Below are 27,654 nucleotides of genomic sequence, written 5' to 3'. Positions count from 1 at the left end.
AAAGTTACCCGCTCTGTCGGTGTAGAATTTATTTTAAGCAATTGTCAAAAAAGACATACATCATTTTTTGACATAATCACTCGATTTCTGTATACACTTTGTCCATTTGCCGAAGGACCTTTGTATTTTCTCATTAAAAAATGTTTTGGGCTGAGCTGCGAACCACGAATGCATCGTCGTCTTCACCTTTTCATCAGCTTTTTCGGCATCCATCTCGCACAAACTTTTTAAAATCCAAATCTGTCGTGCACTATTGCATAAGCAGAGCCGTGGCTGATTTGCAAATGATTTGCCACATTATCCAGTGTCACTCGTCTATTCCATAGAGCATAAGTTCATGAGCACGTTCAATGTTGTCATCGTGGATGTGGACGGGCGTCCAGCTGTTTTTTCATAACACTCGTGCGATCTTCTTTGAACTTTTGTGCCCATTCAAACACACTTCGTGACAAAACACTTTCTCCATAATGTGCATTAAATCTTTGATAAATATAGGCATCAAACATAACCTCCGACCACAAGAAACGAATCACAGCATCCTGCACTGTTTTCCTGCAAATCACCATTGCAAAGCGCCATTACTCGCGCAACGGTCACAAACGAATTGACGTAACACAAAGAAACCTGCGCAGCAGCACTGAGCAGATATTGACGTCATACGAAGAGTGCAGATGGATCAATACGGTCGACAGAAGTTTTAACTATCTGGAGTGCGGATAAATTTTTACTGAGAGTCGTATAGGAATCTATAATCTGTAAGTACACCTTTGGCTGAATGGAAATTTCTCTTACATATAGTCAAAAATGCTGAAACTGTGTATTGAATTGGAAAGTGATAAAAAATAAGTGAAGTTTCGAGGTTGCATGTGATTGCATGAGTACACAGGACGTTTTTAGCGAATAAAAAATAATTTTGAAAGACACGAGACTTATCTTGTATTTTATGCACTCTCTGTGTCCGAATTTCCAGAAGCTCTCTATCTTATGAAGTGTTTTAGATTAGCCGGAAAATTTTGTACGTACGTACAAGAAGTATACGATCTAAGTGGAATATTCCATTATTCTCTTGATACAACAGAAACGAAATTTACAGAACTTCTCAGAAAGTTGGTTTATTATTACCAAATTTATAGAATTAATATACGTTTATCATCTTTACATACCTAAGTCGTGGAGGTTTATCGTGCGTAAAAAATTAGTGTCGTTTCAAAGTTACATTTCGTACATTTTAAGCCTATAATTTGTAACGTACAAAACAATGTAAATTTGAGCTGTTTCTTATCTCCACAATAAGAAAATCCAACTTTACGTTTTTTACACAATGATATTTATGGAACAGTAATATCATATTATTGCATCGCTTGGAGAATGAAGTCAAGGTACGATGTGACCCTAGTGTAAACGCTGGGATACCCAGCTGTGCCGCACTTATAAGCATAAGACACAATACCTATTAAATACGAGGTTAATTCATGTTGTATCAGCAGTGGTCCGCCGCGGTCAGCCTGAAAGGATCGTTAAATTTTTAATCAAAGATACTGAAATATATCGATCGAATTGTATTGAAATTATACTTATATACAGTAATAATCTTCTATTGATTTGTGTATTGAAATACTCCAATTTATAACGTACATGTTATATGTATTTTGAGCAAAACTAAGATTAGAAGGAAATTAGATTAAATACCATAACGAGGTGTGAGAAGTGGGCAAAACTATTAAATTGTGTTTATCTATTATTTTTAATGTTTAAGACGTCGATTTGATGTTAATTCGAATCGACGTGTCTTCAGATACCGTATAGTTTGTAGTAACTCTGTAACTTAATTACCGTACAAGAATCCTCTCCACCCTGAGCATGTTCGGCGCATATTATACCATCAGTGATATCAGGTGCATTAGGAAATTTGGAATAAGCTATTTTGCATTCGGCGTTCTTAATCACTGGCATTTGTACTTCCATTAATGCATTACGTCGTGGTCGTCCTACGAAGAAAATAAGAAAGATATTTAAGACTGGAACTATTTAATTTTATTATAAAATTGATATCACTTACTATATCTTAATGCTCCCCATCCAGCAACAAGGGGGTTATAGCCGACGAAGTTGCTCTTTCGTAGGGGCTCTTTCGTACAAATGGGATATACGTACCCTGAAAAATAAAAAAATAAATGAAAATGCAGGAAACGAATGACCAAAAGTATGAGAAAGAATTATACACGCTTTATGACACAATATATGTGTACAGTAAGAAATTTCAGGATATGATACTTCAGTAATACTCAATAGCATATATATATATATATATATTTGAGGACTTACTCGAAAATGGCACCTCCTCCACCAATCTAAGAATGACAATATTATGATTGTGTATGTTTTCTATTCCATCCATATGTGCACAATGTGCTGCGGTCAAAACATGCCTAGCCGATATCAGGGAACCTCCGCACTTCCATAGTGGTTTGTCTGGGTTTCGGGGATTACGAAAACCTAATGCAGCGATCCATGGCCAAGCGCCTAAAATGCAATAGTCATAGTTGTGAATATACATAATTTTTTCTCACATAACGGGTAACAACGATTATTACCTATTCGATATTCGATCATACAGCAGACGATAAGTACATACGTACAAATACTCTGAAATAGAGATTTGATAAAGACAGAAATTAAATTTTTATTCCAGTGGAATACAAATTATTAAATAATTCTATATAATTTCTATTTGAACTATACTGAACTATAAAGTTCAAACGTGTAATTTCTGCCCTAACAGTTTTTGATCTCTATCCATATTATTACTCCTATATCAATTTTTTATTTCAAGCAAAAAGATACTCTTCCTAACATGAAGTAAAAGAAAGAAATAATTCAAGTTAATAAGTAAAGTTACTACCGATAAAATCATAGCATTATTATTTAGTCTAATTGAAATGTACATTGATGTGCTGTTTAATGCCTTTAAAGTTCATTCTTTGCAGTAAATGGCTTATTATTAATCGGAAAGAAAGACATAAAACGTACCAAGTTCAGCTGGTTTACCATCGACCACCCTGGTATGAGAGACGTTGCTAAAACCACAGTATGGTGGTCGCAAAGCCTTATACTTATACACAGTTTTTATTAAAATTTCTCTCTTCTCTTTGTTTGGATCGTTCGGACAGCAAACGATCGTAACATTGCCCTGGTATCTGCACACTGATCGTCTATAAAAATCGGTGGCTGTACGGTACTGTATCTGCCATATTTCTTGCAGAGGTTTACATTTTCTGTAGTCAAGGCACCTGCCTTCTTGATTGTCCGGTGTGGTACATTCTGGATCAAACAATTTTAAAACATTTATACAGTTCAAAGATGCGTAAGAAAGCGACACCGATTACTCAACTTTCGAAGTAAAAGGCCGATCAAGTCCACCGGATTGCCCTACAGACACGTATTAATCCGTAAGAGTTAGTCATCATGTTGATAATAATTATCTAAAGAAACTTTTCACGTGAAAATATAAAATTTTAATTGATTAGATATTGTGTTAGCCATACTTAAGAAAGAAAATGAAAATGAATGAAATGAAAGAAAAGGACTACCTTCAACCTCATGTTTTAAATAAACACTTTGTCAGTTTTGCGGTAAATAAATTCTTAGGAATTCAGGACAGTTTTTAGTGAATCATTTTGTTTCGACCGTTCGCGGAGAGACGCGATCGCGAGATAGCACGTCAACGAGAGTTGTAAGTTCCCGTTACGATTAAATAATCGACGCCACGAACTGATCGATCCCCTTATTTCGATTATGATAATAAGGGTAGTTCAACGAAATTCCACAGAATTAACACAAATAAATTAATGTTTATTTCAACAACTTATTAACTAGAAAGATATAAATGGAACAAAAAAAATGTAACTGCGTTTTGGTTGATAAGTAATGCGCGACATACCACATGTGTTGACGGTTCGACATCTCGAAAAGTTCTGAACGCCTTTCGATTTTTTTCGTTTTTTCTGGAAGGCGACCCCCACTACGTTCGGATCACGCCACATTCTTTTACGCGAGGTAAAATACGGGCCACGAGTCAACGTTTCTGGAAGTCGCCCTGCTTAATGAACCATGCGCTTGCCACTACAATGTTTGTTTGCCGGGCAGACACGACGATCCGTCTGCGACATTATAGTGCCGCGATCGATAGTTAAGAATATGACCTATGGTAAGCCGCATGGCGTAACATTCTCCCCCCGTTGAGAGGGTACCGATCAAACTAGGGAGGTGTGGTTGAAGTTCCCATCTTATTTCGTCTCGGTGGCTAGTTGTTCGGGTTTCTCGAGATCGGGTTGAATTGGCAGTGGGACAAGCCTTTTGACGCCCCGATCCAAAATGCTCTTTGCCGTCTGAACTGTAGCTGTCCGGATGACACCATCGGCGCCTGGATGAATCTTGATAACTCGGCCCAGAGGCCAATGCATGGAGGGAACGTTGTCCTCTCTGAGGATGACGATTGTGCCCTTTTGGATGCTGTGTCCACCCTTGCTCCATTTATTGCGGTTGGTTAGCTCGTTCAAATACTCCTTATGCCAGCGGTTCCAAAAATGTTGTTTAAGCTGTTGGATATGCTGCCATTTGGAGAGTCGGTTCGATGGAATGTCCCTGAAATCTCGATCACGTAAGCACATTAATGAATCGCCAATGAGGAAATGTCCGGGAGTGAGGGCTAGGAGATCATTTGGATCGGTGGAGATAGAAGTTAGAGGGCGGGAATTGAGGACTGCTTCTATTTCTATGATAAGAGTATTACGGTGTTAAGCTCATATGTTTCTGTTTCTCCACTCGCGCTGCGCCATAATATCCTTTGATATTTCCGATCCTCTGGTCGTACGAGGAATTGCCGATACAGGAATTTTCTCGATGTCGCCAGTGAGTACGTACTGATGAGCGCGGAATCTAATTAATATGCAAAATAAATTGTGAATTGATTCGAGAATATAGGATTTCCCCATTTTCATGATTATCGTGATTTTTGTATAAATATATTTTTTAAGATACTAATAATTAGGTACTTATAAATTAGTATTATCAATTATTTTGCATTTATAATTCCGCCTCTAGTATAAGTGTTAATTGAAAACTAACTTTATGTTTGAAAAAGTACTAGCAAAGTCGTTGAGTAACAAGCCACTGATGCTAACACAAATAGCATTGTCGTAATTAAATATTTCTAAATATTCATTTTTCATTTTGAACCTGTAGAAACAATTTATTATATATACTATTAGCTAAGTAATTGCATATTTAATTAAGTCGAAATATAAAACTTAGTTATTTTAATAATTTAAAAAATAAAAAACTGACAAACATTTCAATTTAATTTATGGTTGGAACAAAAGACAGTTATTTTTCATTAATTGAAATATTGCAATGCAGAGTACTTTCCAAAATACGCCGAGAGTATTCCTGATGGTGAAACGAGCGTTGCTTCATCGAACGCAGCTAAAGAAAACAACATCTATGTAGTTGGTGGTACGATGCCTGAAATAGGGGGCGATAAATTGTACAATACCTGTACTATTTGGGGTCCCGATGGAACTTTGATAGCAAAACACCGAAAGGTAAGTAATATATTCCTTTATGGCTTTGAATTTGAAAATATTGGGGCGAAGAAAGTGACTCTATCTAGGAATAATTTAGGAATATACATATGTACATACGTATACTATAACCAATTCTATAATTTACGGTTTATAAAATACGTTATGATACGGGAAACGCCCATTTTTGTTGTAATGTGTTTGTGTTGTATAAATTTTTCACATACTTAAAATATTATTATACTTATTTTTTCTCCTTTTTAAACATTATTAAATGATAGGATTTTTTAATAAAAGAAAGTGATAAAAACGCTGTCAGTTATTAAATAAAAAATAATTAAAGTTTAGGAGTTGGTAACTTTGATATTAAATTACAAAAGTTGCAGCAATAGAATTAGCGACTACATTTTTATGTTATTAGGTACATCTATTCGACATCGACATTCCTAATAAGATTACTTTTCGAGAGAGTGATTCACTCAGTCCTGGTAACTCCCTAACGACGTTCGATGTGAAGGGCTGCAAAATAGGTATTGGCATTTGCTATGATATTAGATTCGAGGAAATGGCACGCATTTATCGGAACAAAGGTACAGTAACTTAATCGATCAATACTTAACTAGCAAAAAATTAAATATCTTTCTTAAATATATTCTATATAAAATTAATATAATCTGTAACTCTGTATAAAAAGAAGCTTAATTTAAAAAACCAGTATATTTGCTGAAAATGAAACAAATAAAAGAATTAAAAGCACAATAAGAGGACTGTCCTCGCATATTCAGAAATGATGGAATGTGAACCGTGCAACTACGAAGTTAATTGGTATTCGGTGGCTTCATATTTCCTGCTTCTCTGGGTTAGGTTGCCAAATGCTGATATATCCAGCGGCATTCAATATGACCACTGGACCACTGCACTGGTCATTACTTCAGCGTTTCAGAGCGAATGATAATCAATTATACGTTGCCTGCATATCACCGGCTCGTGTTCCTTAAGCAAGTTACGTCGCATGGGGACATACACAGTTGACCAATCCCTGGGGAAAGATTCTTTACGATTTGGAAACTCAAGAGAATATGGCAGTCACCGATATCGGTAATTTACAGCTTAAAATTAAAAGCGAGAGATCCATGATGTAATTAATTTTTAGTCTCGTTAATTTATCGATTTAGCCATCTTCCTCTGTATTTGTTGAATTTATTAGTAAGCATTACTTATTACTTCGTATGTTTCTTTTTTCTATCAGATCTAAAAGTTGTTGAGGAAGTAAGGGCTCAGATACCTACATTTTCTCAGAGACGTACAGATTTGTACGACACTGTCTGTAAGAAGGAGTAACTCTACACTAAAACAGAAAATGTTTTTTTATAATATTTCTACTACGATATCCTTTTTTTGTGAATTATTACTAATTTCTTATCATTTGTACTAAATGAATGACTCAATTAAGAAAACCAAAACGTTATAAATAATAATCTGTATATCTTGTGTATCAACATGTAATTGGATATTATAATAATATAGGAATGCTATAATAATATAGGATAATAATATAGGAGAATAGTAATATAGAAAAAAACTACATGCTTTTAAACACCTTTAATATCGATCACATAAATTGTTATAATTCACAATGATTACGCATACATAAAAGACCCCTTGATAGTAAAATTTACGATCAAAAGGCAATTACGTATCGTTTAACAACATTTAATTTATAACACCTTTTAAACATTTAGACAGATTAACACATAACACTTCTTATATATAAACATCAATTCGAAGTTATCAGCTTGGAGAAATTGGTCGATTAATACCTGTAGATTGTCTGTCTCGATGAAAGACTTAAAGAGAGCAAAAACATGATAATGCCGCTAATATAATATTCCTTCTTTCTTGTATCTGTCTGCCTCTCAGGTCGTTTTACTAATTACAATAAGTAATTTCGCCTTCTTTGCGCTCTCTTTTAACGCATTCGAGACCGAAAGAAATTCATATCAGTCAGTAGGCAAGGGTATAGTATACATATTTTATATATAACTTATGTAGTAATGTATATATCATGTTAATTTCATATTTTTTTCAATATAGAATTATTATATATATATATATATATATGACTGTACATAATACATTATAGAATAACATAGTATATAATTTTATATTTTAAAAATATGAGGCATACTATTTAAGATTGTCATCGATTTAAAATCAAAGTATGAAAAGGATACCCTGGAGAGAGTAAAACACAGAATCATTCTAACTAAACATTCAAATCGTAGCGACACCTAGGTATCGTCTTACAATTAAATCTCGGTCTCGAATGGATTAAAATGAAATACATACTTGCAGCTTCAACATCTTCAATATCGAGGAGATTCAAACTTTACAAATAAATGTAAATTGCGATGTAAAACAAAGCGATGTAAAAAGGGAAAAGGAGGAAAGAAGGAACAGGGAAGCAAAGAGAAGAAACGAATTTTTCATTTTCTCGAAACTGGATCAAGTTTCAGGAAGGCCATCCAAGTAATTGATGTCCTCTGTACTTATTTGTTAATCATGCGCGGAATCAGAACGATTCGACCTCGTTCCAAAGCAAATCGTTACTAGAGTAGAGACGGGAATTAATAATTCGTGTCAATTGTTCGATCGTGTTCACAAATTCAAATGCGGTTGAGTAGCGGAAACCATTTATAACACGTCCCATACAGCGTAGATCGCATACACGTCTTAGGATGTATTTTTGGTACTTATATATACTCTATATATATTCTTACTCTATATATACTTATATGTACTCTATGTATATTCTCTATCTTATATATACCATAAAATATTTCGTGAAATCGCGTATTCGTGTCTAATGTCAGGGATTCTCTTTCCATAAGTCTGCGTTTTCTATATTATCTTTCTTCCTTATCAGTAGGCATTCTCACAATTTGTGATTAATACTGCTCGTACAGGAATGTTAGGTTTTTGACGTTGTAAAATTTCACGTGAAATAATAATGCCTATATATTGACTAATTTATCAATTAATTAAATCCGTGTATATCAAGTTTTCTATAATTTAGTACTTTCGTGTAACTACAGAAATTTGATGCAATATAAAACTTGATTAAAACAGCGATTCATTAGGAAACGAGAATAATGATGCAAATATTTTTTGTAGCCATTATATAGGATTTCGATTGCATAATTAATCAGTATCAACTTACCAATCTTTAACTGAAGAATGTGAAGAAGGGCTGGCGGTATATAGACCGCAATTATGATCGTTTTCATGTAAATTGCCAAGCTGCTGTACATGTTTGTTATTCGTAAAAAGTTGCGATGACAAGCGGAAAGAAATAAACAATCCAAAAGTATCTGCAACAGAAATCAGAATACACTCAGAATACACGTTTTCGCATGGTTGGATCAATTTCGCGTGGGACTAACCTGATTGAACCTAACGCGGGATAATTGCTCAACTCACGACCTTAACCAGCCCGCTTGATTCTCTGTAAATGCTTGAAATTGACGCTTGGATTCTTTCCAGATTAACTAGCTTTGCCCCTCCCTCCCTTTATCTATTTTCTTAGATCAACTTAGAATGGATCGAACAAAGGCACAAAAGAATTCGAAGAAAACAACAACTTATTATCCAAATTGTTCATCGAGGGTAATCAATGCTGTATACTTCCTAGAATTAGGATGAATAGGGATTTGGAGAAACCCACCGGCCATGTCCAGAATAATAAAATATCTCGCTTTTGCAATCTCGCGACTTGATCCGCAGTGAGGGGTAAAGGATACCGATCCGCGACCGTATATTTATTTAGTTCTCGAAAATCTACCTATCATCTATCTGAACCATTGTTCGTCTTCACGAGTAACACGGGGCTCGCGAACGGTAAATTACTAGGCTTTATGATTTTTGGCTGTAATTAAGTCGCTTGTTCTATCACGTACTACTCTGCGCTCGCGAAGTCTATTAGGACTCCTTGTACGGCGATGTTAGGATCAATTAATTGTACTTCTAACTGTCCTGTATTTTTTTTGTACGAGTACGTAGGGAACCCGTAACGGATGAATCTCTGAATTTTCGAAAAGAAAGATTAATCGACTTTTATCACTACCACGTACCTCATTGTCAACTTCATTGACATCGATCTCGTTTTCAGCGGTTTTATTACGGGCATGAATTATTTTTGTTTTACACATAGCGAGGCTAGTTTGTGTAATATTACGTCAAGATCTTGGCTTAAAATTTGACGAGCAATCGCGATATCGTATTTTTAAATAACTATCAGTCAGGACATGAAAAATTTATCTCTAACCACTAAAAAGAAAAGAAAAGAAAAGAAAAGAAAAGAAAAGAAAAGAAAAGAAAAGAAAAGAAAAGAAAAGAAAAGAAAAGAAAAGAAAAGAAAAGAAAAGAAAAGAAAAGAAAAGAAAAGAAAAGAAAAGAAGAAAGATAATATGTTGTGGCAGTCTAAGTCGATCTAAGAAAATAGATAAAGGGAGGGAGGGGCAAAGCTAGTTAATCTGGAAAGAATCCAAGCGTCAATTTCAAGCATTTACAGAGAATCACTATTGAAAGTTCAAAGGCCGACTAGTGAGCTTCATCCTATCTCATTTTTTAATCAGGCGATGGATCGACGAATCGTATTGATTTCGAGGATTATTATAGTTCTGTGGGGATTTTAAAGCGTGGTTTGTCTGATCTTGTCTCGTTAGCTACAGACTCTTTGGCGAGCAGCCTGAAACTTGATCCAGTTTCGAGAAAATGAAAAATTCGTTTTTCCTCTTTGCTTCCCTGTTCCTTCTTTCCTCCTTTTTCCCTTTTTACATCGCGTTAAGACCCGTTAAATAATATTGACTGCCGTGGACGCTGGCTGAGAAGTGCACTTTATAACTAGCTTTAAAATCACTGACGTCGACGAGGACAAAGGTAAGTTAGAGGGTCATTTATCTGAGCTGGTGTTATTCCGCTGTACAAACTATTTCCGGCCAGTACCTTTTATGTACTTTCGCTTCCGCTAACAAGCAACGCGCCATGTCCATCACTGTTCTATTATACCTTTCCGCTGTCCCGTTTAATTCATGTACGTATGTTGGGCAATTATTTATTCTTATACCTTTATCCCTAGCAAATTTATAAATTCGATTATTTAAATATTCTTTACCATTATCGCATCTTAATATTTTTAACCTCTTGCCCGTTAAATTTTCGGCTTCATTTACGAACTGTACGAAAGAATCAAAGACCTCATCTTTTGATTTTATACAATAGATCCTAGCTATTTTACTATAATCATCGATAAATGAAATGAAATATTTTTCTCCATTGAATCCGGTAGTCTTAAAGGGACCACATACGTCCGTATGAATAATTTCCATTATTTCCCTAGCCTTAGTTCGATTATTTTTGAAAGGTAAGTTATGCATTTTGCTTTCTATACACACCCTACATTTCAAAAGTTCCTTTTCAAATTCATTCGGTATGCCAGTCACTAGCTGCTCTTTACCCAAAATCTCTAAATATTTAAAATTTACGTGTCCTAGCATCCTATGCCATCTTTCCTTTTTACTCATACCACTACGTTCGGCGCTGTTTACTAAGTGCTTCTTCCCTTTCAATATACTTTTTATTCTATATGTCCCATTCTCTTTGAACGCTACAGCTGTAAGTATATTATCCTCATCTATTACTTTCGCAATATTTCGTTTGGAAATAACCGTATTCTTATTGTCTGTTAGTTTACCTAAACTAATCAAATTTGCGGACATTTCTTTCGCGTAAAATACTTTCCTCATATTTATTTTATTTTGTTTTCCGAATGCTTCAAAATAACTTATAACATTCCCAACTTTTGTCGCTTTTATCGGTCTATTATCGCCTAAATATATATTTACCGGTTCTTTTAGGTCGATAGATTTATCGAAATAATTTATATTATTAATTATGTGATCGGTACAACCGCTATCTAATAGCCACACTATTTCGTTCTTACTTATTTCATTCGTCTCACTGCTGTTTGCTGCGTGCGCCGTTGCTGTCCATATGCCTGCTCTTGAGTTTCCATGCTCGCCCGTGCCGGTTCTTGATTGACGATGAAAGTTTCCACGTCCTCTGCTCGTATTGCCTTTGTTCTCTCTTCCTCTGTTTCGACCACGTGTTGGCCCATGCCAATAGCCGTTACTGCTTCCCGCTTGGACGCCATTTTGACACTCTCTCGCAAAGTGTCCTAATCTTCCACATCTGAAGCATCCTTCCTTTTTTGCAGAAAAGGCGTTGGTTTGCCTTTCTCCTCGATTGGATTTATTTTTCTTCTCTGCTATTTCTATTTTATTTTTCACATACGCTACCGTTTGATTCTCTTCTTTCAATGCGTCTATTATGTCCGCTATGTAGCTGTATTCTTCGGGTAACGTATTCAGCATGTAATTCAGCTTTTCCCTCTCACTTACTTGTGCGCCCGCACTTTTTAATTCATTTATTAATTTTTCGAAATCGTTAAAGAATGATGCTGAATCAGTGTAGTTCTCCAGTCTTATGTTTTCCAATCTCCTTCTGCATACGATCTGCAGTGCCGTCGACTCTTTCAAGTACATTTCATCGAACCTTTTTATTATATCATACGCCGTTTTTCCTTCCCTAACATACTCCAATTGTCTGTTCGATATTGCACTATAAATTATATTTATCGCCTTCAAATCCTTTTTGTCCCAGTCTTCATCGTCTCTTTCGTTCTTCATTCTAGTTGTAACAACCTCGCATTCCTTATATTTGAGAAACATCGTGATTCTTTGCTTCCACATTCCATAATCCTCACCATCGAATATAGGTATCATGATTTCCGATCTCTCCATTTTAATTGATTCTTCTTTTTTTTTCTTTTCTTACTCAAGCGTTCCTACGTGCTCGAAGTATATTTTGTTCCTCTGAAAGTTTTTTTTTCTTTACTGAAAACTCACTCGCAAGATCGTAACCACGCACTAAATATCTTGCAAAACTAGTAACCACGCTCTGCTACCATGTTAAGGAAATTCGAGGATTTGGGAATACAAATAATTGACTATATTTCCCACGCAACAGTTATACATCTATATTACACTCTGAAGAACGTCTTGCACGCACGCTTGTCGCCAACCGACTATCCTAGATTCTTCTAACATCTGGCAACAGTCTTTTGTCTCCACTAAGACCTTGACGCCCTCTGGCCCTTACACACACACTCTCATGTACAGTGTAAATGTATCACTTCCCTAACACAATTATCCCGCGTTAGGTTCAATCAGGTTAGTCCCACGCGAAATTGATCCAACCATGCGAAAACGAGTGTATTCTGATTTCTATTGCAGATACTTCTGGATTGTCTATTTCTTTCCGCTTGTCATAGCAACTTTTTACGAATAACAAACATGTACAGCAGCTTGGCAATTTACATGAAAACGATCGTAATTGCGGTCTATATACCGCCAGCCCTTCTTCACATTCTTCAGTTAAAGATTGGTAAGTAGATACTGATTAATTATGCGATCGAAATCCTATATAAAAACTATACAAAGATATTTGCATCATTATTCTCGTTTCCCAATGAATCGCTGTTTTAATCAAGTTTTATATTGCATCAAATTTCTGTAGTTACACGAAAGTACTAAATTATAGAAAACTTGATATACACGGATTTAATTAATTGATAAATTAGTCAATATATAGGCATTATTATTTCACGTGAAATTTTACAACGTCAAAAACCTAACATTCCTGTACGAGCAGTATTAATCACAAATTGTGAGAATGCCTACTGATAAGGAAGAAAGATAATATAGAAAACGCAGACTTATGGAAAGAGAATCCCTGACATTAGACACGAATACGCGATTTCACGAAATATTTTATGGTATATATAAGATAGAGAATATATATAGAGTACATATAAGTATATATAGAGTAAGAATATATATAGAGCCAAACCAACCAATTACTTTAATTAATGCAAGCTGTACTCGAGATTCGCGCATCTTGTGTATACACACCGGGTCAGACAAAAGTTTTCATTCATCCCAGTAGAACTTTCGTAGTCCTTGAATGAGTGGACTGATTCTTCGTGCGAAAACAAATTGGAAGCGCAGAGGGATGTATTGTTTCAGCGTATATCGATTTTAAAGCACGGTTTTAAAGCACGGTATAATCAATTCTTTTACATAAAATTATATTGTATAGGCTATTGTTATTTAAACACTTTAAATTGGATGGTTTTTACATATGCTAAAAAAATGGAAAATGATGATGATGAATCAATGACACGTAGAAAATTATAATCTATTGTATTGCTGTTATCTAATGGTGTTGTAATTGACTGTATGGTGGATGTATCTAATGGTGTTGTAGTTGACTGTATGTTGTTCAATATTGCCATGAAACTCTTCTGATTCATTGTCACTTATACGAAGTATGGAAGTATACGAAATTGATAAAATTATTAATAATATTTACGAAGAGAAAGTAAACTGTTGGATATATGACAAAATAATTCTATTTTAAATAAGAGACTGGTCAGCGTGGTTATTTTGTTTACAAAATCAAACGAATTTAATGAATGTAATGGTAAGGAAGTAACTATAAATGGCTGTTAAACTATTTTTATGCTTGAAAAGTAATTCGCAAAGTAATGTAAAGCAGTACTACTGAGTTGTACATAACCTCTTTCAGAATTTGTTCTTAACCTCTTGCTTCATAACTTCCTTAATTATACTCTTCAAACTTGTTGACTACTTCGATGTTGTTACGAACAGAAACTGATAAAATATTAATCTTAAATATAGATTGAAATGAAAGCTTGTCACGTAAATATATATACATATGTACTACTTACTCAAACTATGGATCACATAACCTATAAAAAAAAAAAAAAAAAAAAAAAAAAATTATTGTACACTATAAAGCAAGAGGTTAAATCTTTAATCTGTTAAGAATTAAATTTTTTATTGTAACTGCGAAAATTATAAAAGTACCAAGCGAAGCAAGTACGGAATATATGCGGAATATGAATCGCTCAACGAACCAAAGAGCGGCACAGTGACAAAATTAGTAAAGTAAAGACCACAAATATTACAACATTATATTCTACCACAAAATAATTCTCTATACAAAAAAGGTACACAACGAATCGATTTTTCACAACGATAAGAGTCAACAGAACCAATCAAGACCAGGCGAGACTCTCATAAGACAACGATATCAGAGGGATCAAATCAGCGACTTCAATCTATGTTACAGAGTATAGTTATCAAGAAAAATTGCTCTTTTCATGAAAAGTATGGTAATGATACTCTTATAATACATTGTATATCTGGCAGTCGGGTGTGCCCGTGGCCATCGGAAATGTAAAGACGACGCTTTTAGAAAGTGATAGCGCCATCGCGTTTTAAAAACGCGTTAGAAGAAGGTCGGTTTCGCTATCCAAGGCGAATCGAAAAGTGTGCGTGTTGCGAGAATCAGAGTTGATCGAGACGTCGAAGCATAGAGCCGTTAGAATTGAGTTGCGAGTGTTGTCGAGTGTTAGAGTTGCTAGTGAGAGAGAGAGAGAGAGAGAGAGAGAGAGAGAGAGAGTTACCAAATAGTTGTCAAGTTATTTGTTGTAAATACGAGCGTTGCATTTAGTTTTCCTGTTAATCAAACATCGTTTCTCTGTCTAACTAATATCTGTATTTTCAATCCATTATTAATATATTCCGATATTACAAGTGGGGGCTCGTCCGGGATTGAATAAGACAGAGAAACGATACGATTTAACGGAGCTATTTCTGCGGGAGTAGAAAAGAATAGAATAAAATGGCAAACGTTGAAGACGAACGATTGTCGGGTGAAGAGGATTTGACGCTGGAGGAGCTGAGGAGTAAGCTCGCACAGATGAATCTGCCTATATCCGGTGCGAGATCAGTGCTGGTTGCCAGGTTGAACAGAGCGTGCAAACCTGGTCGATCTACTCCTAAGGATTCGAAGCGTGGCGAAGAACCAACAAACCAGCGAGATCTAAGAAGCAAGCAGAGAGCCGAACGCAGTCAAGAGGGAGAGGAAGACCTCGAGAAGCTGAGGACGAAAGAGCTGAGAGCGCGTCTCGTTAGCTTGGGGTTGAAGGTAACGGGAAGAAAATCCGAACTACGCGCGCGGCTACAGGCGGCCCTAGAAGGAGACGATGTATCGTCGGAAGAAGAGAGCTCCGACGAAAGTGAAGGCGAGGACGATAAACAAGGCGCGCGAGAATACAGGAGAGGCACGCGAGCGGTGTATCAGGACCGCGATGAGTAGCAGCAGAAGGTATGCGTCGGTTCGATGTTGAGTCTTAAAGACGTGGAAGACTCATTAGAGAAATTCAGCGGGGATGATCTGCTGAGGGTAAATCAGTGGGTGGAAGACTTCGAGGAAATGGCAGAAGTGTGGGGTTGGTCAGACGCCCACATGGTGGCCTATGCTAAGAAATTACTCGCAGGCTCCGCTCAGGCCTTCGTACGACAAAAACGATGCGCGAAGTCCTGGGCAAAGCTAAAAAAGGCGTTGAGGAATGAGTTTGAAAATGTAGTAAGCGACCAACAGATACATGGCGAGTTATCCCATAGAAAGAAGAAAGCAGATGAGAGTCTGCAACAATATATGTATCACATGTGCGGGATTGCAAAACAAGGAAGGGTTGATACGCAATCCTTGATAGACTACATTATTCAAGGCATTCCCGACGAGGTCGCGAACAAGACTGTGCTATACGGAGCCAGGAATATCGAGCAATTAAAAGAGCGTTTCAGGCGCTACGAAGCGATAAAAAGAGATATGGAGATGAGGACGAAATTTGAGGAGCCGAAGAGTAACAGGGTAAAGCCGGTGGCGAAGCTGTCCGAAACCGAGAGGAACAAGGAACCCGGTCGATCTGGAGATGCGAGGAAGACGCGATGCTACAATTGCTTCAAATGTAGGGAGTACGGACACATCGCATCAAGTTGCGACAATTTGGGTGAGCCCTCAAAAAAAGTTTACAGCGTGTTTCGGTCGTTACAAACAAGGCGTGGTAAGGATGTTAAGATGGAAAATTTCAAATTGAGCGCGTTGATAGACACCGGTAGTGAGCTGACTCTAATGCGAGCAGATCAGCATGTGAAAATCGGAGCGCCCAGATTAAGTCGGGAAATCGTTGGATTTGGCGGTGTCGGTTCCGGAAGGAATTTTACGCTCGGGAAATTTTCCACGAACATTATTATAGACAATGAGTCGTACTGTATAACCATACACGTAGTTCCAGACACAGTGATGCAACATTCGCTTATTATTGGCGCAGACTTTTTGGACACTGTTGAAATAAGTATAAAAGGGGGAGAATCTTTTATTAGTAGAATAAAGGACGAAAATCCCGATGAGTGTCCGGAAGTCCTCAAGATAGATGTAGAGACACAGGCGAGTGAGATAGATTTGTCACACGTTAAGGACATGCAACATAGGCTAAAAAGAGATTTGAAGAGAACCAAAGCATTGCTAAGAGACGCTCAAACGATGCTGGAGAGATCGAAAGGTGACTCGACGGGTAAAGCAGCTTTACGACAGCTGAAGAACCAGTTAGAAGATGCAGAATGCGCTAGAGCAGTTGCAGTTAAAGCGAAACAGGCACTGGAGCAAGAACCGAATGAGACGCAGGCTTCGTTGCAGGAAGTACTGCGGCAACGTTCCGAAGCAGAAGATCGTGTTAATGTAGCTAGTCGCGAACGAACTGAGCTACTGTCGCAATTGGAAGAAAATAAAGAAGAGTTAGCAGAAGTTTTGAAGAAGTATCGGGCAGCTGTGCAGCAAGTGTCGGAGGAACGGAGAATAGTGGCAAGACACGTGGTGATTGGTAAAGTGGACCACGAGATGGTGTCCTCGTCGGATTCTTGCGGCCAGCAGGAGGACTTAGCGAACATCACGAGGAGGAAGAATCTGGCTAAGGATGTTGTTGATGATATTTGCGAATTTACTGAGAAGGATAGCGTTGCGGGTGCGAGGGTTGTTTCAAGTTTTCGGATAGACTCGAAGAGAGTGAATGCAAGGCGAACGAAAAGACAAGGGAAGTCGCACGTGCGGAATCCCTCCAATAATATCGATATACAGAGGATGTGGATGACGAGGACGACGATGGGATTGTCGAGGACACGATGAACGTGAAGACCTTCGAAAAAGAAGAGATCATAGTCTCGGTAGATGGTAAGTTGTTAACGTCTTCCATGTACGAACCGAGCCTACGAAAATGTCACGATGCTGCCACGACGATCAAAGCCCCTGACAAGAGTGAAATGGGTAAACAAACAACGGAGAGGAAGATAGAGGAAGAGCGAAAGAGGAGCAGTAGCATCGAGGACGAACAGGCCGCGGTGTTCCAAGAGGAACGAGATCAGCTGCGTGCGGACGCAAAGAGACGGATTGAGGAGATCCAAATCCGAAACAAGCGGGCGTATAACAGGAGACGCAAGAAGGCGACAGCATACAGGACGGGAGATCTAGTGGCAATCGAGAGGATGCAGAGGGGTCCCGGGCTAAAGCTGCATCCGAAGTTTCTTGGACCGTATCGGGTGATAAAAGTCCTGCGAAATGACCGATGCATAGTGCAGCGAGAGGGGGAGCACGAAGGGCCACGTACAACTTCCACGGCAGCCGATCACATGAAATGGTGGAATGCTGACGATAGTGATGTAAGTGCGAGCGGCGATGATGAGCACATCTGAGGGCAGATGTGATTGTCAGGAAAGGCCGATTGTAATATCGTAGAATAGCTTTGATTGGAGATCGGCTGAAAATAGAAAAACCGTGTACGTCGTGTTTCTGTGGTTCGTTTACATTTAAGAGTGCCTACGTGACTAAAGGCACGTAGTTGGTAGTTCTTACATAGGTATGAGGGAAACAATAGACAACGTTAGAAGAAGGACGGTTTCGCTATTCAAGGCGAATCGAAAAGTGTGCGTGTTGCGAGAATCAGAGTTGATCGAGACGTCGAAGCATAGAGTCGTTAGAATTGAGTTGCGAGTGTTGTCGAGTGTTAGAGTTGCTAGTGAGAGAGAGAGAGAGAGAGAGAGAGAGAGAGAGAGAGAGAGAGAGTTACCAAATAGTTGTCAAGTTATTTGTTGTAAATACGAGCGTTGCATTTAGTTTTCCTGTTAATCAAACATCGTTTCTCTGTCTAACTAATATCTGTATTTTCAATCCATTATTAATAAATTATAATTAATCGAACAAAATTACACCTTTAATATATTCCGATATTACATTACCGTGATGTAATATTTATCATGCTTATTTTGTACGTAAAACGAATCGTTGGAATATTCCCGAAGCTAACGAAGCATTTCCCAAAAGTTAAACCGAAGAGATTAACGCGAATAGTTAAGTGAAATTTTTCCATTAACTTGCTGACCAACCGGCAAATAAAAAATCATAAAAATTGTTTCAATGTGTTGAGGTCACGCATAACTTCTTTTTTCATTGACGATTACCAAACAGGTAAAATTTCGAAATTGTACGAAGGCCACGTGACCAGATCGTATTGGAATTTGAAGTGCATGGAAAAAGACAACTCGAAGTACAAACCTTGAGCTGTACTACTCGAAGTACAAACGTGAACTAATGGATGCAGAAAAGCAATTAACGCCAAACATCCGAACAGCATCTTGGAGCCCGTCATTGTTCTGAAATAAAAGAAGTGACGAATTAAAAAGACGCAGGACTAATAATAATAAAGGAAACTTAGTTCGTATTATAAATTGAATTTACATCAGAAAAGAAGCACGATCAAGCGAAACAGATCGTAGAAATGACAAATATCATCGATATACGTTTCAGTGTAATTTCACTTTTGAAAATTATTTAGTTTAATACGATCGTATTCATCGCTCCGAAACTTTCATTGTGCTGCAATTTGTGCTGCGTCTTTTTAATTTCTCTATCTTTCTGTGTTTTCGGAAAAATTACTTGAAAGATTAAGAATTGCTTGCCTTATTTTATTTTCGATTAGTTAGGATTTGATTATTCCAGGTAAGGTTTATTATTTATAACAGGTTTTATCACTTGTTTATTATTTAGGAGTTTGTTATTTTAGGATTAGTACCTTTTAGGATTTCTTATCCTTCGAGTTTCTGTTTCAGATATCTAGGTCTATTTCAAGATGTTTTATTACATTAGGATTATTTATTCGATTAAGATAATTTAAGAGTTTCACAATGTACAAAGAAATAATCGCGTGAAATTTAGATTTATGCTTTAAACGTATTAAACACGCGGTAATTTCAATGTCTATAGCCTCGAACGTGTTCTGATTAGTTGTGTCATTGTCTGTGACATTGAAATCACAAAAATCCATTGCAAGTGTGCTGTCATGCAATGTGGATGTAATTGGGTTTTTTGGGGTTAGGTTGGGGTTAGGTTGTATCATCTGATTTGTACAGTACTGTTTTAACGCAAGGACAGGAAAGTTATTATATATTTCCCGTCCATTATTTGAATCGTTGTGAAGTGTAACGAATTATATTCGATTCGAGGAGATGTTAATGAATTACCCATTTCATATGTAATTACATGGAAATAAAAATCATTGCAAAAGTAATTGATCTAATGACAACGGAATTTCCAATATTTTTTTGTTTCGTCACCTCTTTTTCGTAATATATCTTTTATAGGTACGTGATTTATTAATCGTTCGAATGGAAATAATTATTCGTATAATATTCAAACGATTCTAGCCATAAAATAAATTAAAACGATACCTGTCAATGATATGCAATCTGCGTATGACGTCAACCTCGATCTATGCTTATACAAGAAATTTTATCAATCAATGACTAGATATACAATAATCAAATATTATAAAATTTCCTGAAAACCTTTAGGTGTTAATATCTTTAATATTTGCAAGTTATTGTTTAGCGCTAATTAGTTAGAATGTAACAAGTGGTGTACCAGAATTGAGATAATTAAGCCACACGAACAATCTTATTTAGATCTTTTTAATTTTTTAATTCTCTTTTGCTCTAATACTTCGTAAAATTAATCTTCATTAGCTACTACACTTCATAGAATAACAAGAGATAATTTTTCTTATATAACGTTTCATTCATAAAATCTATCATTAAAGTATATCTTCATAAAAATATCATTCCATACTAACGGTATATTTGGTGTCATACGAGATAACAGTTACCAGTGATGACATATGTAACTTTATAAAGATATCTCGTTTTATTATATATTAAAAGAATGTACTCATTGCTGCTATATTTCAGATGAAAAAAAGGCGGCAACGATTTTACAGTAAAATCGTTCGTTTACAACTGATTCATTTACATTTCATGATAATACTGTGCATTCTGAATATGCTATGATTTGGTTTAAAATAATAAATAGTCCATTCTTGCATACTATTGCTCCAGCTTTACTTGTATTTTCGATATTGGTATAAATAGAAAGACAATTAATGTCGTTCGAGTCTATTTTCGGATCATTTATATTACGTTTAATCCATATAGTTATCATATGAGACATAGTATCGTAAAATTTGGAAGAATAAAACGTTCGTACAGGAAGTACATTTTATAAGAACTCCAACAAATCTGCGTGTGCACCTAAAATACAAACTGATAGTGATAGTGATTGTTCATAAGTTTATATACATTATCTAATGTCAATCGAAGGTATCAATTCTTTTTCTCCATAAGAGTACTTTTTCATTTATATGTGTTCAAAAATACATGTGTTCAACCGTGAAGCATATGTCACCTACAACGAAAAAGAGTTTTCCTATACTTAATATTTCCTTTATATACCTATGAAAGTCTATTCTTCGCGTAGTATGAAATTATGAATAAATCTGGAATATTGTTCAATCTGAAAAGAAAAATAACTTATTGACATCATTCATTGATACGAGATTCAGAATGTTTGTTTTGTCTTGCAGAAAAAGAAGGCAGCCCTCCCTTTCTTTTAATGTGAAATAGAAAGCGAAAATTTGAAAACAGATTTTTTGGAAATTTACTTGCAAATATCGTTTTCAATATCGTGATTTTCTTCCCAATGGTACTGTACTTTCAAATTTTCCAGTATCCCTCTAAAAACAAAAAGTCGAACCTCGTTATTGTTAACGTAGGCATTACAAGGAAGCGAAGTATTAGAAAGCAGCTCCTTTTTATTATGGATTTCTCTATAATCATGTAAATAAGAAATTCCGGAAATTTTTTCCTCAAGAATTTAATTCTTGTGTTTTGATTGATAATTATTACACTGCATACTAACTTTTCGCATACTGTTCGCGTCTAACAGTTTCCTAATAATAACTACTTCAAAATTACATATGTTCTTGCACGAATTCAAAAGTACGTATGATACAATTACAATTGATTCTAAAATAATAATTATTTAAAGATATTAAGATACTAATTAAACGTTTCACTGTATTTCAAAATCTGGAACAACAAATTTTTATTTATAAAAAATGAAACTGTCTTTATATATTCTTTGTCACGATGCTATTTCTTATTACCGTGTCGACATTTTTTAAAATTCATTTTGTTATCTCTACGCAATATGAAAATTCATATACTGCTTAATATTTTTTACATATTATCCATCCACCGCATGATATCTCCTGAAAAATCAAAATATTAATGTTATATTATTACAATGCTTCTTAAATTTCAATTTTTGACAAATTTGAAATCCAATATATTTTGCACAATTATTATTTATCAAAAAATTCCAAGTTAGTAACTTTCTTTTCAAATGGCAAATAACATATACTTTGACTTACCTGTAAGTTTTTGTTCCTAATCATCATTTCCTCTTATAGAACATCATTATTGTTCTTATAATTACTACCAGTGTCATAGATATTGTAGTGGCTACAACTGAATTAATAGAAAATGATAAATAACTGTGTATAACACTAACACATAATTGTGTATAACAATGACAGATAACTTTTACTTACATATCAGTCGATAAGGGATTACTGTGATATCCTGTTGATGTTTCTTAAGGCACTTGATTAGGTGCGATACGGTATCATTCCTTATGGTATACTGTAGATAAGTATTTTAGAAAATAACAAGAATAAATCTAAATTATTCAGAGGTTCCAGTTTCGGCTTAGACATAAATACAGGGCCATTTGCAAAGAAGAAAGGGTGCGTTTCTACAGCCTCGTTATAGTAACCATGAATACCAATCTCTGAATTACTGGTTACTAAACATAAATATCCTATAAAATTTAATATATTTCTTTAATTTTTAATACATACATGAGTTAGTAGTTCTAAATTATGAATCATCCTACCTGTGATATTACGCTTTTCCTTATAATATCATCACTCGAGTGAACAACATTAAGATCATGTAAACCATGTCATCCTATCTTACTGTGAAGATACTTAGTTATGTTATCTAACATTATAAAAATATCATCAAATTCAAGTCCTTTTATTCACATCACATGGCCACGACGATCTGGTTCTTCGTTATATAATGTTCTAAAATTTGTCGTATATATAGGATGTACAAACCGTGATATCAAGGTATCAGTTCTTCCTTCCCAAGGGACAGTTTCATTAAAATTCTGATAGAATTAAAAATTAATTATTAATATTCTAACAATCATATATGTTAAATACGTTATAGTCAACGATATATACCTGAGCGAATGTAGGGGTGATTCCTTGATAATTATAAATGTCATCAGCCCACATCATTGTGCCACTTCTTTGTACTCCAGCCTCTAGATTAACAGCCTAAACAAACATACGAAATTTTATAGAAGCTGTACAAAATATAGTATATATGCGCAATATTGAAGCGTTCAAGGGGATATAAAGGTAATGTACATCACATACACGTGTACTCTCATGCAACAAAATACAATTAGATTTAATAGTATAAGCTCTTTTATTCATCATAATAGATTGGAAATTTAAGTGTCTTACGAGGGTGAGTAAAAAGTTACCCGCTCTGTCGGTGTAGAATTTATTTTAAGCAATTGTCAAAAAAGACATACATCATTTTTTGACATAATCACTCGATTTCTGTATACACTTTGTCCATTTGCCGAAGGACCTTTGTATTTTCTCATTAAAAAATGTTTTGGGCTGAGCTGCGAACCACGAATGCATCGTCGTCTTCACCTTTTCATCAGCTTTTTCGGCATCCATCTCGCACAAACTTTTTAAAATCCAAATCTGTCGTGCACTATTGCATAAGCAGAGCCGTGGCTGATTTGCAAATGATTTGCCACATTATCCAGTGTCACTCGTCTATTCCATAGAGCATAAGTTCATGAGCACGTTCAATGTTGTCATCGTGGATGTGGACGGGCGTCCAGCTGTTTTTTCATAACACTCGTGCGATCTTCTTTGAACTTTTGTGCCCATTCAAACACACTTCGTGACAAAACACTTTCTCCATAATGTGCATTAAATCTTTGATAAATATAGGCATCAAACATAACCTCCGACCACAAGAAACGAATCACAGCATCCTGCACTGTTTTCCTGCAAATCACCATTGCAAAGCGCCATTACTCGCGCAACGGTCACAAACGAATTGACGTAACACAAAGAAACCTGCGCAGCAGCACTGAACAGATATTGACGTCATACGAAGAGTGCAGATGGATCAATACGGTCGACAGAAGTTTTAACTATCTGGAGTGCGGATAAATTTTTACTGAGAGTCGTATAGGAATCTATAATCTGTAAGTACACCTTTGGCTGAATGGAAATTTCTCTTACATATAGTCAAAAATGCTGAAACTGTGTATTGAATTGGAAAGTGATAAAAAATAAGTGAAGTTTCGAGGTTGCATGTGATTGCATGAGTACACAGGACGTTTTTAGCGAATAAAAAATAATTTTGAAAGACACGAGACTTATCTTGTATTTTATGCACTCTCTGTGTCCGAATTTCCAGAAGCTCTCTATCTTATGAAGTGTTTTAGATTAGCCGGAAAATTTTGTACGTACGTACAAGAAGTATACGATCTAAGTGGAATATTCCATTATTCTCTTGATACAACAGAAACGAAATTTACAGAACTTCTCAGAAAGTTGGTTTATTATTACCAAATTAATAGAATTAATACACGTTTATCATCTTTACATACCTAAGTCGTGGAGGTTTATCGTGCGTAAAAAATTAGTGTCGTTTCAAAGTTACATTTCGTACATTTTAAGCCTATAATTTGTAACGTACAAAACAATGTAAATTTGAGCTGTTTCTTATCTCCACAATAAGAAAATCCAACTTTACGTTTTTTACACAATGATATTTATGGAACAGTAATATCATATTATTGCATCGCTTGGAGAATGAAGTCAAGGTACGATGTGACCCTAGTGTAAACGCTGGGATACCCAGCTGTGCCGCACTTATAAGCATAAGACACAATACCTATTAAATACGAGGTTAATTCATGTTGTATCAGCAGTGGTCCGCCGCGGTCAGCCTGAAAGGATCGTTAAATTTTTAATCAAAGACACTGAAATATATCGATCGAATTGTATTGAAATTATACTTATATACAGTAATAATCTTCTATTGATTTGTGTATTGAAATACTCCAATTTATAACGTACATGTTATATGTATTTTGAGCAAAACTAAGATTAGAAGGAAATTAGATTAAATACCATAACGAGGTGTGAGAAGTGGGCAAAACTATTAAATTGTGTTTATCTATTATTTTTAATGTTTAAGACGTCGATTTGATGTTAATTCGAATCGACGTGTCTTCAGATACCGTATAGTTTGTAGTAACTCTGTAACTTAATTACCGTACAAGAATCCTCTCCACCCTGAGCATGTTCGGCGCATATTATACCATCAGTGATATCAGGTGCATTAGGAAATTTGGAATAAGCTATTTTGCATTCGGCGTTCTTAATCACTGGCATTTGTACTTCCATTAATGCATTACGTCGTGGTCGTCCTACGAAGAAAATAAGAAAGATATTTAAGACTGGAACTATTTAATTTTATTATAAAATTGATATCACTTACTATATCTTAATGCTCCCCATCCAGCAACAAGGGGGTTATAGCCGACGAAGTTGCTCTTTCGTAGGGGCTCTTTCGTACAAATGGGATATACGTACCCTGAAAAATAAAAAAATAAATGAAAATGCAGGAAACGAATGACCAAAAGTATGAGAAAGAATTATACACGCTTTATGACACAATATATGTGTACAGTAAGAAATTTCAGGATATGATACTTCAGTAATACTCAATAGCATATATATATATATATATATTTGAGGACTTACTCGAAAATGGCACCTCCTCCACCAATCTAAGAATGACAATATTATGATTGTGTATGTTTTCTATTCCATCCATATGTGCACAATGTGCTGCGGTCAAAACATGCCTAGCCGATATCAGGGAACCTCCGCACTTCCATAGTGGTTTGTCTGGGTTTCGGGGATTACGAAAACCTAATGCAGCGATCCATGGCCAAGCGCCTAAAATGCAATAGTCATAGTTGTGAATATACATAATTTTTTCTCACATAACGGGTAACAACGATTATTACCTATTCGATATTCGATCATACAGCAGACGATAAGTACATACGTACAAATACTCTGAAATAGAGATTTGATAAAGACAGAAATTAAATTTTTATTCCAGTGGAATACAAATTATTAAATAATTCTATATAATTTCTATTTGAACTATACTGAACTATAAAGTTCAAACGTGTAATTTCTGCCCTAACAGTTTTTGATCTCTATCCATATTATTACTCCTATATCAATTTTTTATTTCAAGCAAAAAGATACTCTTCCTAACATGAAGTAAAAGAAAGAAATAATTCAAGTTAATAAGTAAAGTTACTACCGATAAAATCATAGCATTATTATTTAGTCTAATTGAAATGTACATTGATGTGCTGTTTAATGCCTTTAAAGTTCATTCTTTGCAGTAAATGGCTTATTATTAATCGGAAAGAAAGACATAAAACGTACCAAGTTCAGCTGGTTTACCATCGACCACCCTGGTATGAGAGACGTTGCTAAAACCACAGTATGGTGGTCGCAAAGCCTTATACTTATACACAGTTTTTATTAAAATTTCTCTCTTCTCTTTGTTTGGATCGTTCGGACAGCAAACGATCGTAACATTGCCCTGGTATCTGCACACTGATCGTCTATAAAAATCGGTGGTTGTACGGTACTGTATCTGCCATATTTCTTGCAGAGGTTTACATTTTCTGTAGTCAAGGCACCTGCCTTCTTGATTGTCCGGTGTGGTACATTCTGGATCAAACAATTTTAAAACATTTATACAGTTCAAAGATGCGTAAGAAAGCGACACCGATTACTCAACTTTCGAAGTAAAAAGCCGATCAAGTCCACCGGATTGCCCTACAGACACGTATTAATCCGTAAGAGTGAGTCATCATGTTGATAATAATTATCTAAAGAAACTTTTCACGTGAAAATATAAAATTTTAATTGATTAGATATTGTGTTAGCCATACTTAAGAAAGAAAATGAAAATGAATGAAATGAAAGAAAAGGACTACCTTCAACCTCATTTTTTAAATAAACACTTTGTCAGTTTTTCGGTAAATAAATTCTTAGGAATTCAGGACAGTTTTTAGTGAATCATTTTGTTTCGACCGTTCGCGGAGAGACGCGATCGCGAGATAGCACGTCAACGAGAGTTGTAAGTTCCCATTACGATTAAATAATCGACGCCACGAACTGATCGATCCCCTTATTTCGATTATGATAATAAGGGTAGTTCAATGAAATTCCACAGAATTAACACAAATAAATTAATGTTTATTTCAACAACTTATTAACTAGAAAGATATAAATGGAACAAAAAAAATGTAACTGCGTTTTGGTTGATAAGTAATGCGCGACATACCACATGTGTTGACGGTTCGACTTCTCGAAAAGTTCTGAACGCCTTTCGATTTTTTTCGTTTTTTCTGGAAGGCGACCCCCACTACGTTCGGATCACGCCACATTCTTTTACTGCGAGGTAAAATACGGGCCACGAGTCGACGTTTCTGG

At 35.7% G+C, this 27,654-nt stretch overlaps 2 protein-coding genes across 8 annotated transcripts in view; both read right to left on the bottom strand.

The window, feature by feature from the left end:
- Positions 1-27,654, bottom strand: part of LOC126876351 (venom serine protease Bi-VSP-like) — a 101,472-nt gene that overhangs the window by 24,096 nt on the left and 49,722 nt on the right. Inside the window, exons 1-3 of one of the 2 annotated variants that reach the window (XR_007694131.1) lie at positions 23,574-24,316; positions 23,266-23,361; positions 22,930-23,189 (exon numbers count right to left, since the gene is read on the bottom strand). The gene's annotated coding sequence lies outside the window, so the exon portion shown is untranslated. Of the gene's footprint in view, positions 23,190-23,265; positions 23,362-23,573; positions 24,317-27,654 lie in introns of those variants that run through there. The other variant, XM_050639203.1, reaches the window with a different exon arrangement.
- On the bottom strand, positions 696-27,610 carry LOC126876349 (venom serine protease Bi-VSP-like). Of its 6 annotated transcripts, none has more exons than XM_050639189.1 (6): positions 27,506-27,610; positions 25,891-26,088; positions 25,625-25,720; positions 25,399-25,553; positions 25,016-25,070; positions 696-753 (listed from the first exon to the last, which is right to left on the bottom strand). In XM_050639189.1, the coding sequence occupies exons 1-6, from the start codon at positions 27,606-27,608 to the stop codon at positions 725-727; spliced, it is 636 nt and encodes a 211-aa protein (XP_050495146.1). In that variant the 5' UTR covers positions 27,609-27,610; the 3' UTR covers positions 696-724. The 6 variants fall into 6 exon arrangements, with proteins under 6 accessions (XP_050495146.1, XP_050495147.1, XP_050495151.1 ...); XM_050639190.1 differs by lacking the exons at positions 25,016-25,070; positions 25,399-25,553; positions 25,625-25,720; positions 25,891-26,088 and adding exons at positions 1,451-1,505; positions 1,834-1,988; positions 2,060-2,155; positions 2,326-2,523; XM_050639194.1 differs by lacking the exon at positions 27,506-27,610 and adding an exon at positions 26,160-26,211.

The sequence above is a fragment of the Bombus huntii genome, unplaced genomic scaffold, assembly GCF_024542735.1.
Source record: "Bombus huntii isolate Logan2020A unplaced genomic scaffold, iyBomHunt1.1 ctg00000072.1, whole genome shotgun sequence".
Classification (NCBI taxonomy): domain Eukaryota; kingdom Metazoa; phylum Arthropoda; class Insecta; order Hymenoptera; family Apidae; genus Bombus; species Bombus huntii.
The sequence above is the reverse complement of the archived record's forward strand: the minus strand, read 5'-3'. Positions and strand labels throughout refer to the sequence as shown.

What these genes read in the sequence shown, in the direction of transcription:
- LOC126876349 (XM_050639189.1), bottom strand. Translation starts at nt 27,608, where the DNA reads ATGTGGCGTGATCCGAACGTAGTGGGGGTCGCCTTCCAGAAAAAACGA. An exon ending in GGAGGAGGTGCCATTTTCGA is followed by an intron (nt 25,721 to 25,890) that starts GTAAGTCCTCAA and finishes TTTATTTTTCAG; the next exon opens with GGTACGTATATCCCATTTGT. An exon ending in GTGGAGAGGATTCTTGTACG is followed by an intron (nt 25,071 to 25,398) that starts GTAATTAAGTTA and finishes CGATCCTTTCAG; the next exon opens with GCTGACCGCGGCGGACCACT.